Source organism: Prionailurus viverrinus, chromosome A2 (assembly GCF_022837055.1).
Source record: "Prionailurus viverrinus isolate Anna chromosome A2, UM_Priviv_1.0, whole genome shotgun sequence".
Lineage (NCBI taxonomy): Eukaryota > Metazoa > Chordata > Mammalia > Carnivora > Felidae > Prionailurus > Prionailurus viverrinus.
Window position 1 is genome coordinate 4,361,258 of NC_062562.1, and position 25,950 is coordinate 4,387,207.

The window sequence follows — 25,950 nt, forward strand, 5'->3', positions numbered from 1 at the left end:
TTCAGGAGTCTTGGACCCGAACAGGTCGGCAAGGTTTTATGAGGCACCTACTGTGTGCTACATGTCCTGGCCAAGAAGAGAGCAACAGAATTGGTCTTGAGCGGTTCCCCTGCCCGCCGAGACTCCACCTGCAACACCTCTCCCAGCCTCTCGTCCAACAGCCGGGAGCTGAGCACCTATTGAGCACCAGTATTTGCATTCACACTCAACAGATGCACGAAACGAGGCTCAGAGAGGCCAAGCAACTTGCCAGGGACACACAGCAGGAGGCGGGAGGCTCCTGGCTTCATCTCTCCAGTCCCCCGTTAACCTTCAGACCCTCCTGGGGATCATCAGCATTCTGTTCTTCAGATCCACAGTCCCGTTGACGCATCCCAGTATTCGCAGGGTCTAAGGGCCAGAGAACACATTTGCTTTCTAGAAGACGTCTCTCTGCTCCCTAGGGCTGAGGATGCAACCCTGGTGGGGCCCAGCAGAAGCCCAGGGACCAGGTGTCCCTTGGGGTCTTGGTGTCCCCTGGATGCCACCCCTTGGCCCATCCTCTGGAGCAGAAGCCTCACCCCCTGGGACTTCCCCCACATCTGCTTCTCTCTCCAGCTGGACCCCACCCATCCTAGGTGCCCCCGTCCCACCTGGCTCTCCCCAGCGGCTTCCTGACTCCCAGTTGACACTGGGGCCCCCTCTGCCAGACCTGGGCCGCCCTGGAGAAGGCGGGGTGCCGTTCCATCTGGGCATGACTTCCCCCGGGGAAAGGGAGATGATCCCCAATGCTAAGAGACAGCTTGTTCTAGAAGAAGAACCCAAGAAGCCAACTTGGGCTTTGCCGAAGCCACATCCCCAGCCTGAGAGCCCCCTGCTCACTCACCACCCCCGTCACATACACACGGACAAAATGTTAGGAGGTCACAACCCACTGGGGTTTCTCACTTGAGGGTGAGGGGGGATTTTACTGATCCTCTGCCAGGCACCCCCGAGACCTCTGAGGTGGCCATGGTGGCTCAAAGAGCAAAAGGCTGGAGGCCAGCCACTCACCTGGACGCGTCGGGGTGGGGCAGGACGAGAGAGGCTCCGCATTTGAAGTCTATGTCACAAAGTGCCGGGCTGGAGGAAAGCCGCTGGCCGTGTGCTCTGGGAGGGGCAGAGGGGGACGGCTGAGGCTCGTCTGGCCCAGCAGCAAAAGAGAAACTGAGGCCAGCCCTCAGACCATCCCTCTGAGATCAAGAGTGATGTTCTCAACAGCAGGCCCCAAAGCTGGGGGCGGGGGGGGGGGGTGGGAATCGGAGACCCTTCTGTGCCCTGTGCTAGAATGGGGGCCAAGGGGGCGGGAGGGAGGAATCCTCAGGGCCCTGGAGAGGGAGGGTGGGAGGCCCGCGTTGCATTTGCTGGGCGGGGGTTGAGTTTTTGTTTTACCTTTTCTCCCCAGTTTTATTGAAATATAATTGATGTACAAGACCGTGTAAATTTAAGGCATACGATGTACACATCCGGGGCACTTATACCCAACAGTCCCATTAGCACCCGTAGGCGGTTAGCATTTCTTTGAAGAATACCGCATTGTTAACTATAGTCACCACGCCGAACGTTAGATCCAAAGAACTGACTCTCTAACTGGATTTGGTGTCCTTTGACCAACATCTCCCTGTCGCCCCCACCCCACAACCCCTGGTAATCACTATTCTTTTTTTTTTTTTTAAGTTTATTTATTTTGAGAGAGAGAGAGCACAGAGCCTGATGCGGGGCTCGAACCCCAGAATCAGGAGATCATGACCTGAGCCGAAATCAAGAGTCAGACGCTCAACCGACTAAGCCACCCAGGTGCCCCTGGTAACCACCATTCTTGTGTCTGCTTCTCCGAGTTTGGTTTTTTTAGATTCCACACATAAGCGATCAGACACAGTGTCTTTCCCCCCTCTGCCCTGCCTCGCGGAGTTTGAGCAAATATTCACTCCAGACACGGAAGGAATCCCAGGGAAATACGGCATGGCCATGACGTGCCCTGAAACTCTCTTCCTCACCTCTCCCACTGCCTGACTCCTACTCATCCCTCCCATCTGCCATTAAACGTGGCTTCCCCCACCACAGGGCGTCCTCCCTGACCCCCTAAGTGGGAGAGATGGGGGGGATGTCAATTTCACCTGACCTGGGGGAAGTGAGATTCATCTCAATATTTAAGGGGACACCAACTCCACAGCTGGGAAAACATCTAGCAGAGGGGCTAGAGATGGGGGCTCCCGCCCCTGGGAAAGGGGTCCCCCCACCCTCAGCGCAACGATCCCAGGGCCACCCTGCCTTCCCTCTGAATGGCTTATCTTGGTGGTTCTTTTCTGGTTCTACCACCGGGAGCTGAGCAACCCTTGAGCAAGTTACTCAGCCTTTCTGTGCCTCAGTTTTCAAATTTGGGACATGGGGATGATAACGGTGCCTACCTCACTGGGCTGATGTGAACTTAAAACAGGCCTCAAAGCAAGCCCTCCAGCATCGTGTCACAGCCTCATTTCCGATGTCCCCAGTCCCCCCTGCACAGCGTCCGGATTCCGGCAGGCCCTCCTGTGGCAGCGCTGAGTACTGCACCCTTCCCGGCGCACTACGGCGCTCTGCATTCTAAAGGTTCTAAGTCAGGAAAAAAAAAAAAAAAAATTTTTTTTTTAGTCAGTCCAAGCTGGTTTAAGTCAAAAGAGAATGTGCTTGGCCCTAGCAGCCTTTGCACTTGCTGTGTTTCCCTCCTAGGACGCCTTCAACCCCCTGAGCCTCCTTCTTAACATCCAAACCGCAAATGTCCATGCCACCTGCACCGGGAGCCTTTGGCTGGCTCCCTGTTTATTCTGATCCTGAGCAGTGCCTGAGTGCCAGACCCTGTTCTAGGCACTGGGGACACTGCTGTGGGCCACACAGACAAAATGCTCTTCCCTCAGAGCTGACATTCTGGTCAAGGAGAGAGAACCAATGACAATGTGTATTCCACAATGTCAGGCAGTGACTCTGGAGTAAACTAAACCAGGGAAGGGGAGAGAAGGCATGGGTGTAATCTTGAAGTGGGGGGTGGGGGTGGGGGTGGGGGTGGGGGAGGAGCTGGCCTCACTAGCAGGGCGGGGGGGGGGGGGACACGACATTTGAGCCGAAACTTCAAGAACAAGGTGGAGTGGCCACGGCACTATCAGGCAGAAGAGGCAGGATGGTGACCTCAGTGAGGGTGCCATGTTGTTGTTCCTGACCGTGTGTCCCCGGTACCTGGGCCACCACCTGGCACAACATGGTGCTCAATGAGTGCTCAAAAGTCTGTCCCCCAGGATTCCCTGCAAAAACCGGGGCAAACCCATCCCCCAATGAATCCTTGAGACCAGGACATTGGGGGATGTGGGAGTGGCTTAGGGCCCAGTCACATGCCCTATCCAGACCCCACCCAGAGGGGAGAGGGAGAGACCCCAAGGGACATCTGGGGCTGCAGCTTGGTAGGGAGGAGGAACTGAGGCAAAAGAACCAGTTTCACCGAATCATTAGAAGAGGTTTATAGCTAGTAAGTGGGAGAGCCTGGGAGCTCCTGACTCAAAGCAGCCCTGAAATTCCCAGTGCTGTCTAGTGGCCACCCAGTCCAGACTGGGGACTGTGGCTCGGTGGCTGCAGCAGCCCGTGGGGCTGAAGGTGAGAGCTTTGCAGCATCAGAGCAAAGTGAGGAGGGCAAGGCGGCCACGTCTCTGATGGACAAAGGGGGAAATGGAAAGCAGCTCAGGATGGGCTCCAGGTGGGTCCTCCGGTAGTGCAGGGGACTGAAGACCGAGACCCAAGCTGGCTAACTGGGACTGGTTCCTCGGCTGGGGGAGTGGGTAGCCAACCCAAGGGTGGCCTGTCCCTCTGGTCTGGCCAGGGGTGAGAATGGGGCAGAGGTGGAGCCAGCAGAGATCTCCAATCTCATAGGAGCTCCAGGAAGAGTCTGGTATTTATGGAGTACCTGCTGTATGCACGAGCCCTGACCTCACATCCCAAATTCAGGACAAAAGAAACAAATGTTCGCTGTTGAATGAATCCCTCTCCCAGCCGCCTGTAAGGTTGCCATTAGCCACCCGGTGGGGATCAGGAAACCAAGACTCAGAGAGGGCCAAGGGCAAGGCCAGGCCAGGCCAGGCCAGGGTCTGCCTAGTTCCCTGGGGTCAGGCATGGAAAATGCCTTGGAACTGAGAGGTTGGGGGTCACTGCCCTGCCGCCCCTGGCAGCACTAACCCCTGGCCAGGCACCCAAAGGCCTCTGGGGCAACCGGCCACGCCTCGGTGTGCATTTTCACTCCTGCCCTGACTGTGCAGGTCAGCCCCATTCATGTGCTAGCTCCACATCGATGGAGAACTCACCCGGGGTGAAAGCAACTCACTGGGGCCCTGCTCCCATCAAACTTTCACCCTCCCCGTCTCTGACCTCAGTTTTTTCTTCTGTGAAATGGAACCAGCCAGGCCCAGGGCAGGTCAAGCCCCCAGAGGGGAGCTCCGGGAGGGCAGGGGCGGGCTGACATTTATCCAGCCGCCCCGGGCACCGTGCCTGGCACACGGGTGGTGCCCAATAAATGCTTGTTTGAGCAGGACTAGCCCTCAATAAATAACAGCTGTTGTCGATGCTGGCGGTGCCGGCGACGGAGTGGGCTCTCCCCTCCCCCACCCCTCCACCCGGCTCCCCCCTCCCCTCGGCTCCCCATGCCTTCCCCCATGCCTTCCCCGTACCCCCCACGCGACGGTGCCTCCTCCTCCATCCCCCACCTCCCCCCACCCCTCCTCCTCTCTCTCCTTTTCCCCTTACCCCTACCCAATTCTTCCTCCCTCCCCTCCCCCACCCCGCCTCTCTCCCCTCCCCCACCTGCCACCTTACTCTCCCCGCCCCCACCGCAGCCCCTCTCCCGGCCCGCCGTTTCCCACCCCGGCCTCCCCCCGCTCCAGCCCCCAAGGCGGGGCCGGTCCGGGCGGGGCCGCCCGAGCTCCCGGGTCCCTGGCTCGGGTCCAGCCCGCGGCCCAGGCCGGGCGGCGGCGGCGGCGGGCGGGGTTCTGGCCTCGCGCGGTTTGGGGGTTTTTTATAACCCTGGCAGGCGGCTCAGGAAGTGCCTTCCCCGCGCCCCCTCCCCCGGCCACGCCGCCGCGCTCGCTCCCTCCCTTCCTGCGCAGGGCGGCGAGACGGCGGCGGAGACGGCGGACGGAGGCCCGGGCGGGCGGGCGGCCGCAGGTAAAGGCGCGGGCGGCGCGGCGGGGAGCGGGCTCCGCGGGCCCCGGCGGGCGCCCGGGGGGAGGGGGCCGGGGCGCGGCGGCGGGGGAGGGGGGGTGACCTTGCGCGTCCGCGTCGGGCGGGGACGGCTGCGGGCCCGGGCCGGTTGGACCGTCCAGCCTCGGGGCTTGTGTCGGCGTGCGGCGTCCCAAAGTGTGTGCGACCCCGAGGTCGTGCGGGCGCCCGGGTGTGTGTGTGTGTGTGTGTGTGTGTGTGTGTGTGTGTGGGCATCCACGTATGTGTGAATGCGGTGAGTGTGCATGCGCGTGTCTGCATGAAAATGCCTCGGAGTGTCTGGGTGTGTTTGAGTCTGCGTGTGATCCATCGTAAGGGGTGTTGTGCGTGTGCATAGGTGTGTGTGTAAGCCGTTGTGTGCACGTAGTTTCATGTCCGCTGTGGATGTAAACGTCCAGTGAGCGTGCGCGTGTCTCCGTGCCGTCTCCGGGTGTGTCTGAGTGTAACAAGTGTGTAAGTGCCCGGATGGGAGTGCACTTGGGGTGAATGTCGTTCTGTGGGACTCCGTGAGTTCGTCCCTCGCCTGGCGTGAGTGCGTGAACGAGTGTGTACGTGTAGGTGTGCGTAGGCCCGAGTGTGCGTTCGTCTCCGGGCTGTCTCGCGTGTGTGAATGAGCGTGTGCGTGAGTGTGCCCATAGGTCCGGGGAGCGTGTGGCTGCGTGTCTTGTGTGTTCGCCTCCGGGTGCGGGTTCAGAGGGCGCCGCTGTGTGTGGGGACGGGAGTCCTTTGTGGGTCCGCGGTGTCCGGTTGTTGGTCCCCGGCTGCGCAGGTGTGGCCACCCTCGAGTGTGCGCGTCGCTCGCCAGTGTGTGTGTTTGTGTCTGGGTGTGGGAGCGGCACCTCCCACTTCCCTTGCGTCGGTCACCGAGGCCACAGCCGTCTGTCTCCGAGCGCCTCCAGCCCCTCGGGCTCAGGGCCTTTAATTAGTGGCTGGGTGAGGGGCACCCGCCGGGGCGCCGGCCCCCTCCTCCCGCAGGCCGCGGGCGGGCCTTTGTCTGCTCTCCCGGCAGGGTCTGCCTCCCGCCCAGCCAGATGTGCAGCGCCCGGAGGAGGCCTCTGCCCGGGCGGCCTCGGCCTTGGCCCCCACGGAGCGGCCGGGTCTGCCCGGCTCGGCCCCCGGAGCTCTGGGTGCGGAGCGGCGGGTCCATCCCGCATCGCTGGGATGGGATGGGATGGAGCCTCCGCTGTCTCCCGGCCGCTTCCGCGCGGCCTTTCCTCCTCCGGCGCTGGCACCGGCCCGCGCTGGCCGCCTCCCTCCTGCCTTCTGGAAGGAGGGGCTGGGAGGAATGGCCAGGCCTGGGCACGCGCCCGTGTGCGTGCGCGCGCACACGGGTACACACACGGCCACACACGGGGTCACATGGGCACACACACCACCGCACACCAAGCCACATACGTACGTACGGTCCACTTACACGGTTACACACACACACACACACACACACACACACACACACACACACAGTCATGCACACATCACAGTGTAGATCCCCCGCTGCTGCCCCCAGCCAGGCACGGGCCCTGGAACGCCCTAACCTCTGCGGCACCCGCGTCATTCTCTCCCCCAGACCCACTGACCTGTTCCTGACACCCCCAGTGCCCCGGGCAGGTCACACCTCCCTACACCACCCTGCGGGCTGGGCCACTGGCCCGGATGCTCTGCCCTGCCCTGCCCTGCCCTGCCCTGCCCTGCCCTGCCCTGGCAGACGCCTGTGAGCCCTCCCCGTCAGACCCCGCCCCTCCACACCCCCCATCCTCACCCGTGGGTCCTTCCACACCGTCCCCCATGCCCCAGCAGAGCCGGAAGCGTGAGGGAGGCTGTGAGGTCTTTGGGAGGAGGGGCCCAGCCCCAGAGGACAGCGGTGAGGACTTCAGGGATGGGCAGCAGGAGAGACTCAAAGGCACTGCAGCCAAGACCAGAGCCACAGAGCCGCTGCGGGAGAAGATTCCACAGCAGGCGTGGCGGTGCAGGAAAGGAGGAGAGGAACAGCATTGGGGGAAGGGGCTTCCAGCCTCACTTGCAATCAAAACGCTGCCACCTTGGCATGATGGGGGCGGGGCGGTGGGGGGGATAAGACAGGAGGAGGTCAGGGCAACTCGACCCAGGAAGGGATTTAATCAGAGCTGGTTAGGGTCTCCAGGATGGACTAGGGGACAGAAAGCTAGAGGAGGTAGGGACAGGGGGGAGGAGGGAGCTTTGGTGGGGGACCAGGACCTGAAGGATGATCACATCCTCCCAGGGGAGGTTCACCAGGGTCAGGGAGAAGGGCAGAGTGTTCTCGGCCCCCCCTGAGCTTCCCACCCAGCCCATCGCCCCCCCCTCACTGCCCCCTCCCTGTCCAGGCACCGAAGAAGAGGCACTGAGGCCCAGAGAGGCTCACGCACAGGTGTCTGATACCACGCCATCAACCGAAGCCCCCAAAAGGTAAAAACAAACGAACGAACAAGGGGTAATCACCTGCCCAGCCGAAGGGAGCAGGAGGGTCCCAGAGTATCTTGGCGTGAACTCCCCATTGCTGGAGGGGTACAAGCAAAAGCGGGTAATGTCACCTTCTAAGTCTGCATCTTGTCGATAAACCTGGCTCCCTCCCTCGCGTGCTGAACTGCCCTGTTTGGGGACCGACTCTCAGACTTGGCCAGGCTGCAAAGAAAACAAGACAGTGTGTGATTAAGGGGGAAACTGAAGAGAGGAGGAGGAGGAGGGTGGAGGAGGGTGGAGGCGGGAGTGGGGAGGAGGGTTTGGCACAGGGTAGTGGCCCCTGGTGGTGTCTGTGTGCAGCAAGCTGGCCCGGGGCCGATGCCAGAGAAACTGAGACCTGCCGGGCAGGCCTAGAGCTTCCAGAAAGAAGAATCTGAAAGGCGAAGGAGCAGAACCAGGGGCCAGGCTGGAAATACAGGGTTAGAAGAGAGGTCACAGGAACAGAGGCCACCTGTAGCAGTACCCAGCCCTGCTGGTGGGGTGGAAAGTGCTACCCATGGCAGGGGATCTAATTGGTAGGGCTGAGGTCGGACAGGATTAGTAGGGGGAGCCAAGCACTGGCCTCCGCTTTAATCTGGGCTGAAAATGCCCACTGACCTACACAGCCTTCAAGCGAGTCCCACGCCAGCCTCTCCCACTGCCTTCCTTGCACCCTCCCCTTCGGGCACTCTGCCTAGACACCCCAGCCGGGCTAGCCATTGTGGTCCTGGGTCCACACCCAGCTCCTCCCTGCCTCAGGGCCTTTGCCCCTGCTGTTCCTCCGTCTGGGGCGCCTTCTCCTGTCCCTTCACCGGATGAGTTTCTGCTCATCCTCCACACCCCTGCTTCTGAGCCTCCTCCTTCTTTCTCCTAGAGAACTTGTCACAATCTGAACTCTCCCCATTCGGTCACTCCCAGGAGACCGAGCCCCACGGTGGGCAAGGACAGCCTCCATGTCATACGTAGTCCTTACCCAGGGAAGGAATCCTCAGGATTATTGCGGAAATGAAGTGAAATGGTGCAAAAACGTTCAGGCCAATAGCTGGCACCTCGTAGATGCTCACAAAGTCGAAATCCCTGTGAATCCTAATAGTACAGGGAGGAAGACGAGGGTGGGGACAGGGGGACTTCTGAATGAGAAGATGCCTTGGGCATCCTTGGGGCTGGGAGTGAGGGGCCCTGGCACTGGCTACACTGGGCAGTGGGACCAGGCACCCGCCCCCCCGACCCAACTCCTCCCTCCCAGGAGCCCAGTGATGCTGCCCAGGCTGTGAACAGGGGAGGCGGTGCTGTGGGGGCTGCCGGCAGCCGGGGCTGGAGAGAGACATGTGGACACGTGGCCTCTATGGCTCCCGCCTGCCATATCCTCCGCTGGGTCCTCACCCTGGGGCTGGGCCTCACATTCGAAGTCCTACATGCCTTCCGGTCTCAAGGTAGGGGTGGTCCAGGGGCGACAGTGGGGAGGGAAAAAGGAGCTGAGGAAGGGTCAGTGGGGCTGGGATGGCAGTCAATGCGGGGAAGGCCCTGTAGCCAAGCAGCCAAGACACGGGTCATTCCCAAGGCTCACCCCAAGCCTCTGACCCTCGCCCACAGATGAGTTCCTGTCCAGTCTGGAGAGCTATGAGATCGCATTCCCCACTCGAGTGGACCATAATGGGGCACTGCTGGCCTTCTCGCCCCCGCCCCCCCGGAGGCAGCGTCGGGGCACAGGGCCAGCCGCAGAGTCCCGCCTCTTCTACAAGGTGGCTGCACCCAGCACCCACTTCCTGCTGAACCTGACCCGCAGCCCCCGCCTTCTAGCAGGGCACGTCTCCGTGGAGTACTGGACACGGGAGGGCCTGGCCTGGCAGAGGGCTGCCCGGCCCCACTGCCTCTACGCCGGCCACTTGCAGGGCCAGGCCGGCAGCTCCCGTGTGGCCATCAGCACCTGTGGGGGCCTGGTGAGCGGAGGGTTCTGGGAAGCAGGGAGAAATGCCCACAGGTTTGGGAGTTCAGAAAAACATTCCTATGTAGAGGTCAGAGAAGGGCTCACGGTGGATATTTTGAAAGCATTTTGAGCTCATCAAAAGGATTAGTTATTTTTTTAGGACGCAGCCAAAGCCGAACTTAGAGGAGAATGTATAGCCTTGGGGGTCAAGCTGAAAATTAATAAACTGAACATCCACCTCAAGAAGCTGAAAAACGAGAAGCAACAGAACCCCAGTAAGATAGAAGGAATGAAATCATAAAGACAGAGATAGGGCCCCATGGGTCCTGGGAGCAAAATCTGATCCAAGCCCTCTGCCCACTCCCGAACCCCTAGCATGGCCTCATTGTGGCAGATGAAGAAGAATACTTGATCGAGCCCCTGCAAGTTGGGCCCAAAGGAACCCAGGGCCCAGAGGAGAGTGGCCCCCATGTGGTATACAAGCGCTCCTCTCTGCGTCACCCCCACCTGGACACAGCCTGTGGAGTGAGAGGTACACCTGTCTTTCTGGGGATGGGCAGAGGGGCTGCACATCTTTGCCTTAAGGCAGAGGTAGGCAGGAGTGTCTCTCCCTGCAGAAGGTCAGCAGATAGCTACATACGGGGAGAAACGGCAGACAGCCAGACCGCAGGACAGTAGGTCGGTGAAACAGCCCATCTATCACTGCCATAGTCTGATGGTCCAGCAGTGAGTAGTGACACAGGCAGCTGGACAGCCAGACAGGTGCTCAGGTGTAAAACCCTCCACCTCCAGGATTCCTGTGCAATCAGACAGTTTAGCGGCCGGGTAGTTGCAGATACTTGAGCCATTGCACAGCAAAAACACCGTTCAGAAGGTCCGATGTACAGCCAGACTTTCAGGAGGGCAGTTCTAGATCAGAGGGTCAGGGAATGGGAAGGTAAGAAAACTGGATGAGACAGATATCAACCAGGGCAATTGTACAGCTAGAAAAACAGGTTGCCGTGGGGACAAAGGCAGAGCCCGGGGACATTAAACGAGGTACACCATCTGACAGTCTGGGAGTAGGACCCTGTGGCAGACGTACAACCTCAGTCAGTTGTACAAACAGAAAAGCGGGTGGTTTCACAGCCGGGCGGCCCGTGAGACGGTTGCACTGGATCCGGTTGGGCAGTAAGACCATGGGGCAGTTGGGCTGTGTGATGCTGAGAACGTGGCACGGTTGGAAGGTCACAAAGTCCTGCAAGCACACAGTTCTGCTGCTGAGGCAGGCGGCTACACACACACACACACACACACACACACACGTTTGGGCAACAGAATTGTCAGGAAGTCATACGGTCGTGCTGGCTGTTATGGGACAGCTGTTCGACCAGCCAGTTGGGCAGTGGGGCAGCCCCTTCCTTGTAGAACCAGACCTTGTGCAACCAGAACACCCAGTAGCCGAAGAATGAGGGGTCTGGCGGCCTGTTGGGCGGATGAGCCATCAGACAGGTGGGTGGACAGTAAGGGCAGGCAGCGGATTGACCAGAAGTTGTCCATCCAGACGAGAAACCGTGGAAGGGGCGGCCATGGTGGCTGCGCACCCTGAAGCCGCCACCTGCCAGGCCCCTGGGGAATGAAACAGAGCGTGGCCAGCCAGGCCTGAAGCGCTCGGTCAGCCGAGAGCGCTACGTGGAGACCCTGGTGGTGGCTGACAAGATGATGGTGGCCTACCACGGGCGCCGAGACGTGGAACAGTACGTGCTGGCCATCATGAACATTGTAAGTGCCTCCCCCTCCCTGGGCGTGGGGCCCCGAGACCTGGAGCCAGCCCCCGGGGGGAGCAGGAAAAGGGGTCTCGCCATTCCACCCACTAGCCCCGACCTGAGGCCAGGGAACCGGAATGGAGGGGGGCAGAGTGGGAAAGGAGGCTTACGCAAGTGTGGCAAGGAATGGGGGGAAACAGCCGAGCTCTGCGGCCGGGAGCGTGGACTCGAAAGCCTGCGGGCCGGGGCCGAAATCTCAACTCCGCTCCTTTTTAGCTTGGACAAGTTACTTCTGTGCCTTGGTTTACCCATCTGTAAAATGGGGCTGGTGATAGTACCTACTTCATGAGGCTAAGGTGCTCGCAGTGAATCGATAAACGTATTTAGAACAGCGCTTGGCACGCGGTAGGTGCTGTATAAGTGTCTCCTATACAAAATGAGGACACAGGGCGCCTGGGTGGCTCAGTCGGTTAAGCATCTGACCGGCTCACGTCACGGTCTCACAGTTTGTGAGTCTGAGTCCCGCATAGGGTGAGCTCAAGCCGCGCTTTGGGTAAAACACGAGCCCCGCTTCTCGCTCTCCCCCTCTTCTGTCTCTCTCTCTCTCTCTGCCCCTCACCCACTTGCACCCTCTCTCTCAAAAGTAAAATAAAATAAGGACACGGCTTGCCCATACCTGTCGAGGTTAGCAGCACACACGCACACGGGCCCGCACCTGTACGCGTGCGGAACTCTCCTATAAGCACCTGCCTGTAACTCCATACAGGTCACCTCACTGACCCACACTCAGATATACCCGCTGCCCATGCCAGATCTCGGTCGGGCCCCCGGATCTCCCTGAGCCTCCGTTTCCGCCTTTGTAAAATACTGTTATAATGGCATCTACCGCAGAGGGTAAGAGGCGGGGGCGGGGGGTGGGGGTGGGGAGAGAAGCCAGACGGAGCATTTGGCACGCGGTAAGAGCCTGACACGTGGCACTGTTGTTTCCCTGAAGCAAAAAGGGAGGAGAGAAGGTTCAGCAGACAGACAGAGGGCCCAGCGTGTTGACCCGACACCGTGTGTGATGCTGCCACGTTTTGCCCTCGCCCTGCCGCGCCCCCCCCCCCTTGGGCTGTCAAAGTTACCTAAAACCTGCTAGGGTTTCTGGAGGTTTCCACGTGGGACAGGCATGCCCCAGGCCCCAAGATCACTGCGCTGTGTGGCCCACTCACCCCTGGGCACTCCCTCCCCCTCCCCGGCCACTGTCTCCAACGCTTCTTGCCCCCTGCTTGTGGTGATGCTCAGATTGGTACCTTTAGACGGCGGTGGAAATATGGCCAGATGTGCAGGGCTGCTGCGGGGTGGGCAGGGATGAGCTGAATGGGGGTGGGTCGGGAAGAAATGTACTGATAAGCACCCATGCTGTGTAGGCAGGCTTACCCAGGCCCGAATCCCACCTGGGGCACCTGCCAGCTCTCTGCGTGTCAGTTTGCCCCTCTGTGAAACGGGAAGGAACACAGTTCCTACCCGTGCGAAGACGTACCCGGGAGGCTTAGCCTGACGCCCGGCACACAGTGACAAAAGACAGCTACCGTCACTGTCTTGCCTTTTGTCTTCTGCTCTGAGCCCCTCTTAAGACTCGGTCTCTCTTGTTTCTTGGAGGTCAGGTTGCCAAACTTTTCCAGGACTCGAGTCTGGGAAACATCGTTAATATCCTGGTGACACGCCTCATCCTGCTCACGGAGGACCAGGTGCGCGGGCCCCGCACCCCCCACCCCCACCCCTGCACACCAGCGCTGCCTGCCCCCCCCCCAGCGCAGCTGGCGCCCATGCACCTCACTCTGTCTGCCCGCAGCCCACCCTGGAGATCACCCACCACGCCGGGAAGTCCCTGGACAGCTTCTGTAAGTGGCAGAAATCCATCGTGAACCGCAGCGGCCATGGCAACGCCATTCCGGAGAACGGTGTGGCCAACCATGACACAGCGGTGCTCATCACGCGGTGAGGGGGGCGGGGAGGGCTCCAGGACGTGGGCCGGGGGAGCAAGCGGTCCCAGGGACCGTCCAGGTCCAAGCAGGGGGCACGCCTGCCGGGAGACGGGAGAGGCTGGGAAGCTTCGGCCACTCCAGTGGGGCGCCAGGGGCGGGGAGGGGCTGCTGGGAGCCTGAGAGCAGGGGGGGGGGGGGGAGGCGCAGGGCCAGTGGGCCAGGTGGGCACAGGTGCACCCATTCACTCGCCGTCTCATTCCTGCGGTCAGCCAGTCGCTCGCGCACCCCCGGCATCCCCGAGGTTGGCTGGGGGCAGAGCACGAGGCTCGGGGCGAGAGGCAGGCAGAAGTGAGCCGCCCCAGATGGTCATGGTGGCACCAGCAGGGCTCAGGGAGGCAGCCCAGCCCCTCACCGCCCCGCTCTCCCTCCACAGCCACGACATCTGCATCTACAAGAACAAACCGTGCGGTACGCTAGGTACTTACGCCCCCTGGGCTGGCAGGCGCCCGTGAAGGCAGGGGACCGGCTGACCCCGGCCCCGGTGTGGGGAGGGGGGAGAGGGCAGCCGGCAGGGTGGCCGGGCCGTCACCGCAGCCTGAGCCCAGCCCCGCCCCGCGTGCCCGTTGCTCAGGCCTGGCACCCGTGGGCGGGATGTGTGAGCGGGAGAGGAGCTGCAGTATCAACGAGGACATTGGCCTGGCCACGGCCTTCACCATCGCCCACGAGATCGGACACACGTGAGGCCGGGGGACGCGGCAGGGGGAGCACGGGGACTGTGGGGCGGGCTCCCGGGGCGCCCGCAGAGCCGACCCTGCTCTCCCCAGGTTTGGCATGAACCACGACGGCGTGGGGAACAGCTGCGGGGCCCGTGGCCAGGACCCAGCAAAGCTCATGGCCGCCCACATCACCATGAAGACCAACCCTTTCGTGTGGTCGTCCTGCAGCCGCGACTACATCACCAGCTTTCTGGAGTGAGGACGTGCCCGCCCGCCTGTCCATACTCAGGCTCGCGGGGGCGGGGGAAGGGTCTGGAAACCAGAGTGCCTGGGGGGGACGGGGGGGGGGGGGGGGGGGCGTTCCCTGCAGGGCTGCTCTCCAGGACCGCGCCCCCAGCTGGGTGGGTTCCCTGAGCTCTTCGGCTGCAGCCCCCTAACGTGACAGCTGCTTTCCTCTCACCACAGCTCAGGCCTGGGGCTGTGCCTGAACAACCGGCCCCCCAGACAGGACTTCGTGTACCCGACCGTAGCACCCGGCCAGGCCTACGACGCGGATGAACAGTGCCGCTTCCAACATGGAGTCAAATCGCGTCAGTGTAAATACGGGGTAGAGAGAGCCTTCCTGCTTTCCTTCCTGGGAGGGGAGGGGCCGCAGGGGGTGGGAGAGCCGGGAAGGGGGTGAGCCCCCTCGGGGGCTGGGGGAGAAGAGGTGCACGGGTGTGCGAAGGTCACATGCTCTCCAGCAATGACTGGGGTGGAGAATGGGATCTCCTGGTCCTCCAGACCCCCTGATTTGGGGGGTGCGGGGCCAGGGAGAGCCTGGGCATTACCTTCTGTCCAGCATATCAGGCCACCTGTGGCTTTAGCAGAACTAACACCCCAAGCCCCCTCACTGGGCCATTTTTAACCAGACATCCAAACTGGGTGGAAATAGTTCCCTGGGGATGGACCATCTTCCCCACTTGGCAAAGAACCAGACAGAGCCTTCCAAGGACACCACCCTGTCTGCACTCCCCACATCCCCCCCCAGCAACTGGTTCACACGATCGCCTGGCCCCAACCCTTGGCTGGACGAGCCTGAGCCTCCTGACCAACCCCCTCACTCTTTGTGAGGTTTAGATCGACTTCCAGAGCCCCATCCTGTCATGGACGAGCAAGCTGGGGGTCCCGCTCCCAGCTGCCCCCAAGAAACTGGAGGCCTGCTGGCTTCCTCAAGACTCCAGAGGTGAGAGTTGACATGGCCAAGCTAAGGCCATGTTCACTCAACACAAGAACAGGCAGCTGGTAAAGTGACTCTTGCCCACCCCCACCCCCAACTTGGCTGTTAAGGACAGCACCCTTAATGAATTTCTAAAGAATCTGGAAGCTACCCTAGGGCATCTGCCTATCCCAGGTGTCCTAACAATGATGACAATGCCTGCCGCTTACTGAGCACTCGCTATGTGCTAAGCGTGTGATACTATCATCTCATTGAAACTCTTGATGATCCCACGTGACAGATGAAGGGACTGAGGAGTAGGGAGGGTGCCTTGCCCAAAGTCACAGTTCGAGAACACGTCAGAGCCAGGATTCGAATCCAGGTCTCTCTGTGACTCCAAATGTCACAAGGAGGTAGGGGAGGGGAGGAGGTGCCAGAATATAGAGCGTGGATGGGTGCTGCCTGTATGTTGAATTGATTCTTCCTTTTATTTTTCCAAGGATCATCTTCCCGGCGCCCCTGGCAAAGGGGGAAAGTATTGACTACATGTAACTTGGCTAACATGTAAAGGGCTGGGCCTCGAGCCTAGTCTAGAGATAGCTGTGGTCCTTGTTACACAACATCAGGGAATTTATGCAATCCCTTTCATATCTACCCTGCCACATGCCTCTCCCTTTTAGGTAGGCAAGGCCTCTGTTGTAGATGAGGAAACTGAGGCCCAAAGAGGGGCATGTGCTGCAAGTCGGGGGCGGAGCCGCCGTGTCCCAGAGTGCCCCCCAACCCCTATGCATGTGCACCACAGCGCCTCCTTGTGGACAGGAGGAAAGGCAGGACTGGAACAGCCTGCTCTCTTTAAGAGGTGTCCCGAGGGGCCCTGGGGCATGTGATCTTTTTTTACAAATGGCCAGGAGGACACAAGCCAAGTGAAGCCAGAAATCCAGGCTGAGTTTTTAGCTGAGATGTGTGCCCTGAAGGGGCAGAAGGCAGGGACTCTGGAGGACGTTTGAGGGAGCAGATTTGAGAAAACCCTTCTGAACTTCTCATATGTGTGCAGGTGTCTCTCAGAGGCTGACCCAGACAAGGGACCCTGCTGTAGCCAGTGATTGGTCCAATCCCAAACCTTCAAAACTTAAAAGCATTCGGTTCAGAGAGGAAATGACCCATAATTAGTAAAAAGGAGACCAAAGGATCTCCACTTCTTGGGTGTTGGGAGGGAAGACCCTGGGAGGTGGGGCAGGACATAGGCTAGAGGGTCAGAGATTTGGCCACACTTGAACCCGTTGGGGTTTGTCCAAGGATATTAACCTAAAGGGTCAGAGTGACTTCCTGGGACTGGCCCAGCCCCAGCAGGACTCAGACAAGAAGGTGGGCAGATTTTTCAGTGAGGGAGGTAAAGGAACGTCCCACCCAGATCCAGCCTGTCCTTTCCCCCTGCCCTGCCCGCCCCCCCCCCCCCGCCGGCCTCCCACAGATTAAAAGCTTTGGGAGCTTCCCCGGTGTGGGTGGGGTCAACGAGGAGGACCACCAGCTGGAAAAACTCAGAAACGAGGCCTTTGACCTGAGCCGTCTCCCAGGCCTGAGTTTTCAGAATGGCTGTTTTCCCAGGGGCTGCTTCATCAGCAGGACCCAAGTTTCCTTCTGGAAACTCAGGAGGCACCAGGGTGAATGGATCACAGACCCGTCCATCAAAGGTCTGGGTTAGAACCCAGGCTGCCCCTCAGGGGCTGTGTGATCCCTAGCAAGTGACTTTACCTGTCTGAGCCTTGGTTTTCTCAGTGAAACAGGGGTGATAATGCGTAAGGGAGTTGATGGCACACACGGACGTTGGATAAGTGCGGCCCACGAGGCAGAGAGGCGGTCTCAGGCCATGCCCCACAGGAGGATTCAAGAAGGCTCCTTGAGACCCCGCAAAGGAGCGCCGGGGCCGCACTGCTAGGCGGCAGAGAGCGGGTCGCCGCCTGGCGGGCGGGCTGCCAGAGGGAGGAGGGCGGGGGGCGAGCCTGAGCGGGCGCCTTGGCCCGCAGGAGGTCTGCAGCGAGCTGTGGTGTCTGAGCAAGAGCAACCGATGCATCACCAACAGCATTCCAGCCGCCGAGGGCACGCTGTGCCAGACGCACACCATCGACAAGGGGGTGAGCGCGGCCGAGGCCGCCCGCCGGCCCCGCCCCCTGCCCCGAGCCACGCCCGCCGCGCCGCGGTGCCAGTTTTCCTTCGCTCGGGCCCCGCCCACTGCCCGCAGGCCCCGCCCCGTCTCCCGCCGCTTGGGTCCCAAGCTAGTTTCACCTCCTGACGGTGGCCGTCTGCGGAGGCGACGCCCCTGCGCTGCCTGCGTCGGGGTCCTCAGACTTCCACCCTCCCCCTTCCGTCCCCTCCCAGGGGTGCTGAGACCCCCGGCTGGGGGGGAGGGGCGGGGCAGGAAGGAGCGCCGGGATCCCGGGAGCCGGACTCACCCCCTCCGCCTCCCCCTCCTCTCCTCAGTGGTGCTACAAGAGAGTGTGCGTCCCCTTCGGGTCGCGGCCGGAGGGCGTGGACGGGGCTTGGGGCCCGTGGACCCCGTGGGGCGACTGCAGCCGGACGTGCGGCGGCGGCGTGTCCTCCTCCAGCCGTCATTGCGACAGCCCCAGGTCAGACCTTAGGACCTTTCGGAAAGGGAGATTGGGGCGGGCCCCGCCGTCTGTCTTCCCCCGCCCGGTATCTCCTCTGTCCCCCTCCCCCTTCCAGGCCAACGATCGGGGGCAAGTACTGCCTGGGTGAGAGACGGCGGCACCGCTCCTGCAACACCGACGTGAGTTTCCCCAGGACCCCAGGCCGAGTATCCGCGGCCCCTCTTACGCTTGGAAAAGGGGCACGAATCCGCTTCGGACGAGCCTCAGCCGGGCACCTGCCGCCTCTTCGGGACCCTGCGGCGGCTAGCCGCGCCCTGTCCTGCCCTCCCTACACCTGCCCCTGGGCCCGGGTGCCCACCCGGCCCAGCACGCCCTGCAAGCGTCTAGCTCCTTCCATTTCTCAGCAGATGAGTCTCCCACCTTGAAGTTGCTTGACCCCCACAACCTCCACCAGCTATGGCGAGCCTCGCCCCCTCCCTTCAAAGCCCAAATTCCCCAAGCCAACCCACCCCTGCCACCAAGCCCAGTGGCCACACTGGGGTGCTCTGCTTGCCCCGGTCCAAAACTCCTGCCTTGCCCGCACCACCCGTGCCCTGTACCACCAGCCTCTCGGGCTACACCTTCTGTCTCCTTTTCTCCACTGCTGCCCCTTTGTTAAACGCTGGGGGGTCCCCATGGCTGGTTGGGCCTCCTGGCTGTAAATGAGTCTTCTATGTACAGACCCAGTAAGCACAGGACTCACTGCAGGGCGGTGGGGGGAGAGGAGGGCTCAGAGGTCAGGGAAAGCTTTGGAGTGAGGGGTGGGTGGCCTTCCCAGCTCCACCTGGAGGGGCTCGTGTCTCCAGGGAGTCCGCGCGCGCGCGCACACACACGCACACCTCATAAAGAGTGCCCCTTGCTCCTTTCTAGGCCTGCTGTCTCAAGAAAGGCCTCATGGTCTGAAATCAGAAACCCAGCCATCATCCCCAGCTGGCCCCACGCTCTAATGAGTCACCTGCTCCATCTCAGACGTCCCCATCCCTCCAGCTCCAGGCCTAGCCCAGGCCACTGACCAGTCTCACCTGGCCCTCCACAGCCTCCTCCCCGGCCTCTCTGCCTTCAGCCTCACCCCTCCAACCCATCCCTGCTCTGAGCATCAGGCCTCTGGCCTTGAGCCTGTGCCCTAACTGCATCCCCCCCACAGCTGGCCTCCCTCCGTCTCTCCTCTCTCACCCCCCAGGACTGTCCCCCAGGCTCTCAGGACTTCAGGGAAATGCAGTGCTCTGAATTTGACAGTGTCCCCTTCCGTGGAAAATTCTACACATGGAAGACATACCGAGGAGGTGAGTGAGGACCTCAGGAGGCCGTGGGGCAGTGGAGGACAGCAGCAGGTAGATACAGCATTGGGGCGCGGGGGGAGGGGGCTGCCCAGAGCACCCCCTTCACCCAAGGGGCCCCAGAGCCCAGGATGTGGCTCAGTAGTTCCTCAGCTGGACACAGGGAACCCCGACTCGCTGCCCAACCTGCCCGTCCTTGTCGGCTCTGGGGTCTGCCCTATGCCTCGCGGCCCCCAGGGAGCAAGCGGGGAGTCCCCCGTGGAGCTCCCCCAGGGAGCGAGGGGGTCAGGCCCTCGGGGTCTGACGGGGCTGTGCCCCCCCAGGGGGCGTGAAGGCCTGCTCACTCACGTGCCTGGCCGAAGGCTTCAACTTCTACACCGAGAGGGCGGCAGCCGTGGTGGACGGGACGCCCTGCCGCCCAGACACGGTGGACATTTGCGTCAGCGGCGAGTGCAAGGTGGAGGGGACTCCCAGAGGTGGAGAGAGGGCAAGGGAACGGAGGGGTGGAGGCAGGGAGGCGGGGCTCGCTGACCCTCCCACCCCCGCCCCACCCCCCTCCCCAGCACGTGGGCTGTGACCGGGTCCTGGGCTCCGACCTGAGGGAAGACAAGTGCAGGGTCTGTGGTGGTGACGGCAGTGCCTGCGAAACCATTGAGGGGGTCTTCAGCCCAGCTTCGCCTGCAGCCGGTGAGAGCTCTCCGTTCCCTCTCCTTCTCCCCACTTGGCGACGCAGGGGGGCCAGGGGGGCAGCAGCAGCCCCGTCACAGCAGCCAGGGGCCCCGTGGGGACCCCAGAAAGTCCCGGGGGCAGAGCAATGCCTCAGATCAGGGTCGGGGACCAGCTTGGGCTCTGGTGCCTAAGCCTCGGCAGTTAACGTAAGGAGAAGGTCAGCGACCTAAACCTAAACCTTTCCCCTCCCCCCACCCTGGGGGCCTGGCGCCGGGTCTGGGGCAGTGGGGGGTTGACCCCTCTCCATGGTCTGAGCCAGGGGGCTGAGGGACACCGTGCTAGAGGAAAAGGCTAACTAGGGGAGGGACATCTGCAGGCTGTGGTGAACTTGACTATGCTTCCCGACCTTGGGCAGAAGAAGAGAGACCCCAGGGAGGAGGTGGGGGGATGGGAGCAGGGGCTTCTGGAAGCAAACACACAGTGAGGCCCAAGTGTAGGGTCCAGGGGACAGGGAGGGGCCCGGGGCGTAGGTGGTGGGGCCCACTGCGAACCTAACTCCAGCTGTTAAAATCGCTGTGTCGCCGTGTGGGTCGGGACCTCCAAAGTGCCCCCTTCCCTGTGCCCACAGCCAGCCCTGCTGCATGCTTGAGGGGGAGGGGGTGGACCAGGCCACTGTGGTGGTCAGAGAGGCAGGAAAGTCTGGGTTCAAACCCCAGCCCAGCCAGTTCCTAGCGGTCAAACCTGAGTGTGTTGCCTAGCTTCTCCGAGCCTCTCAGTCTCGTCATCTGTAAAATGGGTGTGACAACACATCCGCCTCACAGGCCCGGAGCCGGGGATGCCCTGGAAGGTCCCTGTGAGCACTTAGCGCAGCAGTGGTTAGCTGTTGTCATCAGGGGCCAGGAACGGGGGAGGTAGGCAGGTGTGGGGGAAGGGCCAAGTGGGCGACCTCTCAGCTCCACCGTGCAGGGTATGAGGAAGTCGTCTGGATCCCCAAAGGCTCCGTCCACATCTTCATCCAGGACCTGAACCTTTCCCTCAGTCACCTGGGTGAGCTGGAGGTGGAGGGACGCAGACTGGGGGGTCAGGAGGGGGTCAGCGTGGCTGGGGGTCTGACCCCTGTGCTGTCCCCCTAGCCCTGAAGGCGGACCAGGAGTCCCTGCTGCTGGAGGGGCTGCCCGGGACCCCCCAGCCGCACCGCCTGCCCCTGGCTGGGACCACCTTTCAGCTGCGACAGGGGCCAGATCAGACACAGAGCCTGGAAGCCCTGGGACCTATAAATGCGTCTCTCATCGTCATGGTAACGACAGTGGGAGCCAGGTGCAGGAAGACCTTAGCCTCCCTGTGGGGACTAGAGCTTGGCTTCCACGTGATGGCCCCCTCCCCCGCCTCAGGTGCTGGCCCGGACAGAGCTGGCGGCCCTCCGCTACCGTTTCAACGCGCCCATCGCCCGGGATGCACTGCCCCCCTACTCCTGGCACTATGCACCCTGGACCAAGTGCTCCGCCCAGTGTGCCGGCGGTGAGGTCGGGGTGGGCTCAGGGGCGGGCCCGGGTCACCTGGGCTGACCTTCTGGTCGTGGCAGGGCTGAGCGGGTCTCTCGCCCACCCCCAGGCAGCCAGGTGCAGGCCGTGGAGTGCCGCAATCAGCTGGACAGCTCGGCCGTGGCCCCCCACCACTGCAGCGCCCACAGCAAACTGCCCAAGAGGCAGCGCGCCTGCAACACAGAGCCCTGCCCACCCGAGTGAGTGCCCGCCAGGGCGCAGGGCGGCAAGAGCGGGGCGGGCAGTGCTCCTCAGAGCAGAGGAGCGTGTGCTCCCAGGACTGGAGGGGGGTGGGGGTGGCAGTGCTCCCCAGGGTGGGGTCGGACCCCTGATGCCCCTTAGCCGGGTCCAGGTGATCACGTCCGCCGGGGTGATGCACGTCCCCAGGCGCAGCGCGGGTCCAGGGCGACGAACCCCCCAGCGCGGGATAATATTGCAACCAGCAGGCCCCCCCCCCCCCCGTGCCAGTTAAGATGCCGGCTATGGGGGAGGAGGGGGATAGGCCGGCACCCCGCCCTCGGGGAGCCCCGCCCCGCACGCTCTCTCAGACCCGCCCCCTCCCCACAGCTGGGTGGTGGGGAACTGGTCGCGCTGCAGCCGCAGCTGTGATGCGGGCGTGCGCAGCCGCTCCGTCGTGTGCCAGCGCCGCGTGTCGGCCGCCGAGGAGAAGGCGCTGGACGACAGCGCGTGCCCGCAGCCGCGCCCGCCAGTGCTGGAGGCCTGCCAGGGCCCCGCTTGCCCGCCGGAGTGGGCGGCCCTGGACTGGTCAGAGGTCAGCCGCCCCTTCCCGCTAGCTGCGCAGCGGGGGGTAGGGACCGGGGGGGCCCACATCGGGGTGCCCACCGAGGCACCGCTGCGCGGTCACGAGCCCCTCCTGCTGGGCCCAGAGCGCCCCCTCCAGACTGGCCCGAGGTTAGCCGGACCCCTCCTCGCCTCCCTCCGGACGACCATCCTCCCCACCCCGGTGCGTGCGCGGACTGGAGCGCCCGTGAGCACGAAACCCCCTCTCCAACTGCAGTGCACCCCCAGCTGCGGGCCAGGCCTCCGCCACCGCGTCGTCCTTTGCAAGAGCTCAGACCACCGCGCCACGCTGCCCCCCGGGCACTGCCCGCCCGCGGCCAAGCCGCCGGCCACCATGCGCTGCAACTTGCGCCGCTGCCCCCCAGCTCGCTGGGTGGCGGGCGAGTGGGGCGAGGTAGGTCTGCGCCCTGGGGGGCGGGGGCGGGGGCCGCCCGGGGGCCCGGCCTGCCCAGGCTCAGCGGCGACTCCCCGCAGTGCTCCGCACAGTGCGGCCTCGGGCAGCAACAGAGGGCGGTGCGCTGCTCCAGCCACACGGGGCAGCCGTCACGCGAGTGCGCCGAGGCCCTGCGGCCCCCCGCCACGCAGCAGTGCGAAGCCAAGTGCGACAGCGCGCCCCCCGGGGACGGCCCCGAAGGTATGTGGGGCGGGAGGCCGAGGGGCGGCGGGAGGGCCCCGTGCGGAGGAAGCCACAGGAGAGCGTAGGCGTCCTGACCTTTGGCCCGGAGCTTCTGCAACCACCGAAGTGCCTTTCTCTGTCCCCTCCAGGCCGTCCTGCACCACCCCTCCCTGCAAACATGTACGAACTGCCACTGCGTGCCTAGCTTTTTAGGCACCTGATCCTTCTGGGCCCCCAGACTCGGGCCATTCCCCCAGCCCACCTCCATGGCCTTCACCCTGTTCATCTCCACTTGTCCCATTAGCTGCTTAATTTTTTTTTAAGTCAGAATTTCTCAACCTCGGGCACGATTGATGTTTGGGGCCAGATAATTCGAGGGGGCGCCCTGTGCATTGCAGGATATTCAGCAATGTTCCTGACTTGTATCTGCGGGATGCCAATAGCGCTCCTGCACCCGCCGCCGCCGCCCCCCCCCCTCCCCCACTCCCTGTAGTGACAACCAGAAATGTCTCCAGATTCGGCCAAATGTCCTCTGGGGGGCAAAATGGCATTCCCTTGAGAACCACTGCTTTAAATACGTCCATTTTTTTTTCTACCTAAGTATTTTCCATACAGAGCAATAGATCACTTCCTCCGGGCACTAGAACCAAACTGGATTGGGCTTCCTTCTCTGTGCCTCTGTGCCTAATCTGTCAAGGGGGGTCAATACTAGATTCACTTGGTGGAGGGGGGGGGGGTGAGGGGGGCTGCGTGAGGGAGATGGAATAAAACAAGCCACGCGAAGCCCTTTGTTAAGTACCAGGCCCTACCGAACATCACTGCCCAAGTGGGAGCCCGCATCATTGTCCCGATCAGACGGCGGATTGCCCTGAACACAAAATACACAAACACCCAGAAAAGAAGTGACTCCTCTGGAGTTCAAAACCCTCAGTCTGTTACAAAGGGAAACGTGGAAGGATGGCAGCCCCGGTTGGACCAAAAGGATAACTGAAAGGGAATACTCCCAGACCCGGCGCACTCTCTCAAAATCTTCCAAAAGCCTCATCACATATTTAGAAGCCCCGCCTTGAGTTTCATAGTTATAAGCTCCCTCCGAGAGGGGTCGAAACTGAGGCACAGGGAAGCCAGGAAGCCCTGTGCGGGCTGCGGACGCGCCCCTCAGGGAAGGGGCGCTGAGATCTGATCCCTCCCTTCCCCCCTTCCCCCCTCCCCACCCCGACCCCGTTCTCCCGCCCCCTCCAGAGTGCAAGGATGTGAACAAGGTCGCCTACTGCCCCCTGGTGCTCAAATTTCAGTTCTGCAGCAGAGCCTACTTCCGCCAGATGTGCTGCAAAACCTGCCAGGGCCGCTAGGGGGCGCGCGGGCCCCGGAGCCACAGCTGGGCGCCGGCTGGAGGGGACCATGCCTGCAGCTGGCCAGCCTGAAGGAGCCCGAGGGGGCGGGAGCTGGGTGAGACGAAGCCGGAAGTTATTTATTGGGAACCCCTGCAGGGCCCCTGGCTGGGGGGTGGAGAGGGGCTGGCCACCCCCAGGGCCCCTCCTCATCCCCTCTCCCAGTTCATAGTGAGACCCCCTCCAGGGTGGGTTTGAGGAGGGAACAACTGTTTGCCCTAGCGCCCTTTTCACCCACCCCTAGGGAGCCCCCAATACTGCCCCCCCTTTGACCGGAATATGTACTGTGAAGAGTGGGGGTGGGGAGGGGGTCTGCCGGTGTCCTGCCCCCAGCACTGCCCTATCCCTCCGCTCTGAGCTGGGGGGAGGGGGGGGTCTATGTCTGCCATGGGGGAGGGGGATTAGCAGCGCCTCCCTGACACCCTCCCCCTAACCAGACCAGCTACAGGGGTGAGGCAGAGCTGGCAAGATCCACCCCAACCTCTGTCCTGCCTGCCCCAGGGGGACCCCGACATCCAGGCGCCCCCATCATGGTGCTACAGGCCCTGCCCTGGGGCCCACACACCCCTCGCCAGGAAGCCCTCCATCAATCAATAAAGTTCTGTCTTGTGTAGACTTCCGAGCGTCAATATGTCTGTTCACATTCCGTCCCCGCCACCGAATGGATGCGGCCGCGGCCCCTCGCAGGTGGCCCCCATCAGTCCAAAGGGGCCTTTTACCAGCACAGACCAGAGCCCAGTGATTTTACAGCTTCTCAAGGAGGCGCTCAGAGCTACCCGGTCAGGCACCTGCCATCCCGGCCACCACGTCCCCAGGCCCGGGGCTCGCTCCCGCCCAGCCGCACGCGTCCTCCCAGGCCTCCCCGGCCTCCCCGAAGTTCCTCAATCTCCCGCCGGCTTCCCATCTCCGGGCCTTTGCTAGACCTGCTTCCTCCGCCAGGTGGTCCCTCCCCTTCCCTTTTCAGCCGGTTAACTCCGACTCACCCTTCGGCGTCGGCCCAAGCGTCACCTCCTTCCAGAACCCCCCTCTGAAGCCTCCGGCAAGGAGAAGGTCCACCTGCCTGCTTGTCCGCAGGTGCCTGGAGGCACCGCTGAGATTACCCAGCACCCCCCGACTGTGCGGGCGATTTCGGGAGAAACTCGCTCCTCCCCAGGGGTGGCCACTAGGGGACGCTGCGGCTTGCCGGCCTCGAAGCACGATGCTGTGTTACCCCCAGGAGCGCAGGCTCCCAGGGTCGCCTGCCTCGGCCTCGACCTCCTCCTCCTCCTGGCCGGGAGGCGCCGACCTCTCCGAACTGCCATGTCCTAAACGTCAAGGGGAGACCAGGAGGTGAACCAACACCTGATGGGACCCTGTGTGTGCCAGGCCCTGGGGTGAGAGCCAGCACCCCCCATTTTATAAGAAAGTGCGGCGCCCCTGAAGTAGCAGGTTGTTAAATCTGGCACCACCCCATGGGTTGTTAAATCCAGGGCTGACATCCAAAGTCTGGGACCCTAAGAGCTGCCCGTGGCTCCTGGTACTTCTGCACTCCTCGTGACACGGACACACGTGGCCCCCCAAGGCCTTTCCGGAGGAAGGAGCGGCAGGGGCGGCCCTGGAAGCGGGAGTTTGCTCGGAGGTGCCCGAACGGACACACCTCTGAAGTGGTTCTAAAGAGGCCGGGGCCTCCCAAAAGGTCCCTGATGCCCCCCCTGGAAGAACAGTCAGTCCTGCAGCCAGCTGACCTGCGTGCTGTCAGCCGCAGCCCCTG

General features: G+C 62.4%; 1 protein-coding gene and 1 long non-coding RNA gene across 7 annotated transcripts; one reads left to right on the forward strand and one right to left on the reverse strand.

Annotated features, from left to right (window-relative positions):
- Positions 1-256: 256 nt before the first annotated feature.
- LOC125160135 (uncharacterized) lies at positions 257-25,447 on the reverse strand. The gene is made up of 4 exons (XR_007150149.1): positions 25,184-25,447; positions 2,427-2,610; positions 1,033-1,128; positions 257-390 (listed from the first exon to the last, which is right to left on the reverse strand). It is a non-coding gene; the product is annotated as an uncharacterized LOC125160135 (long non-coding RNA).
- On the forward strand, positions 4,994-24,815 carry ADAMTS10 (ADAM metallopeptidase with thrombospondin type 1 motif 10). 6 transcript variants are annotated; one of them, XM_047848773.1, is made up of 26 exons: positions 4,995-5,196; positions 7,593-7,674; positions 8,954-9,140; positions 9,301-9,647; positions 10,010-10,166; positions 11,178-11,395; positions 13,026-13,109; positions 13,214-13,359; positions 13,780-13,823; positions 13,978-14,083; positions 14,171-14,317; positions 14,528-14,669; positions 17,285-17,392; positions 17,739-17,884; positions 17,982-18,045; positions 19,086-19,188; positions 19,506-19,639; positions 19,746-19,869; positions 20,818-20,898; positions 20,985-21,148; positions 21,243-21,374; positions 21,463-21,592; positions 21,960-22,164; positions 22,411-22,587; positions 22,668-22,827; positions 24,105-24,815. In XM_047848773.1, the coding sequence occupies exons 3-26, from the start codon at positions 9,053-9,055 to the stop codon at positions 24,159-24,161; spliced, it is 3,264 nt and encodes a 1,087-aa protein (XP_047704729.1). In that variant the 5' UTR covers positions 4,995-5,196; positions 7,593-7,674; positions 8,954-9,052; the 3' UTR covers positions 24,162-24,815. The 6 variants fall into 6 exon arrangements, with proteins under 6 accessions (XP_047704732.1, XP_047704729.1, XP_047704730.1 ...); XM_047848774.1 differs by having other exon boundaries at positions 21,243-21,369; positions 21,467-21,592; XM_047848771.1 differs by having other exon boundaries at positions 4,997-5,196; positions 21,243-21,369.
- Positions 25,448-25,950: the final 503 nt, after the last annotated feature.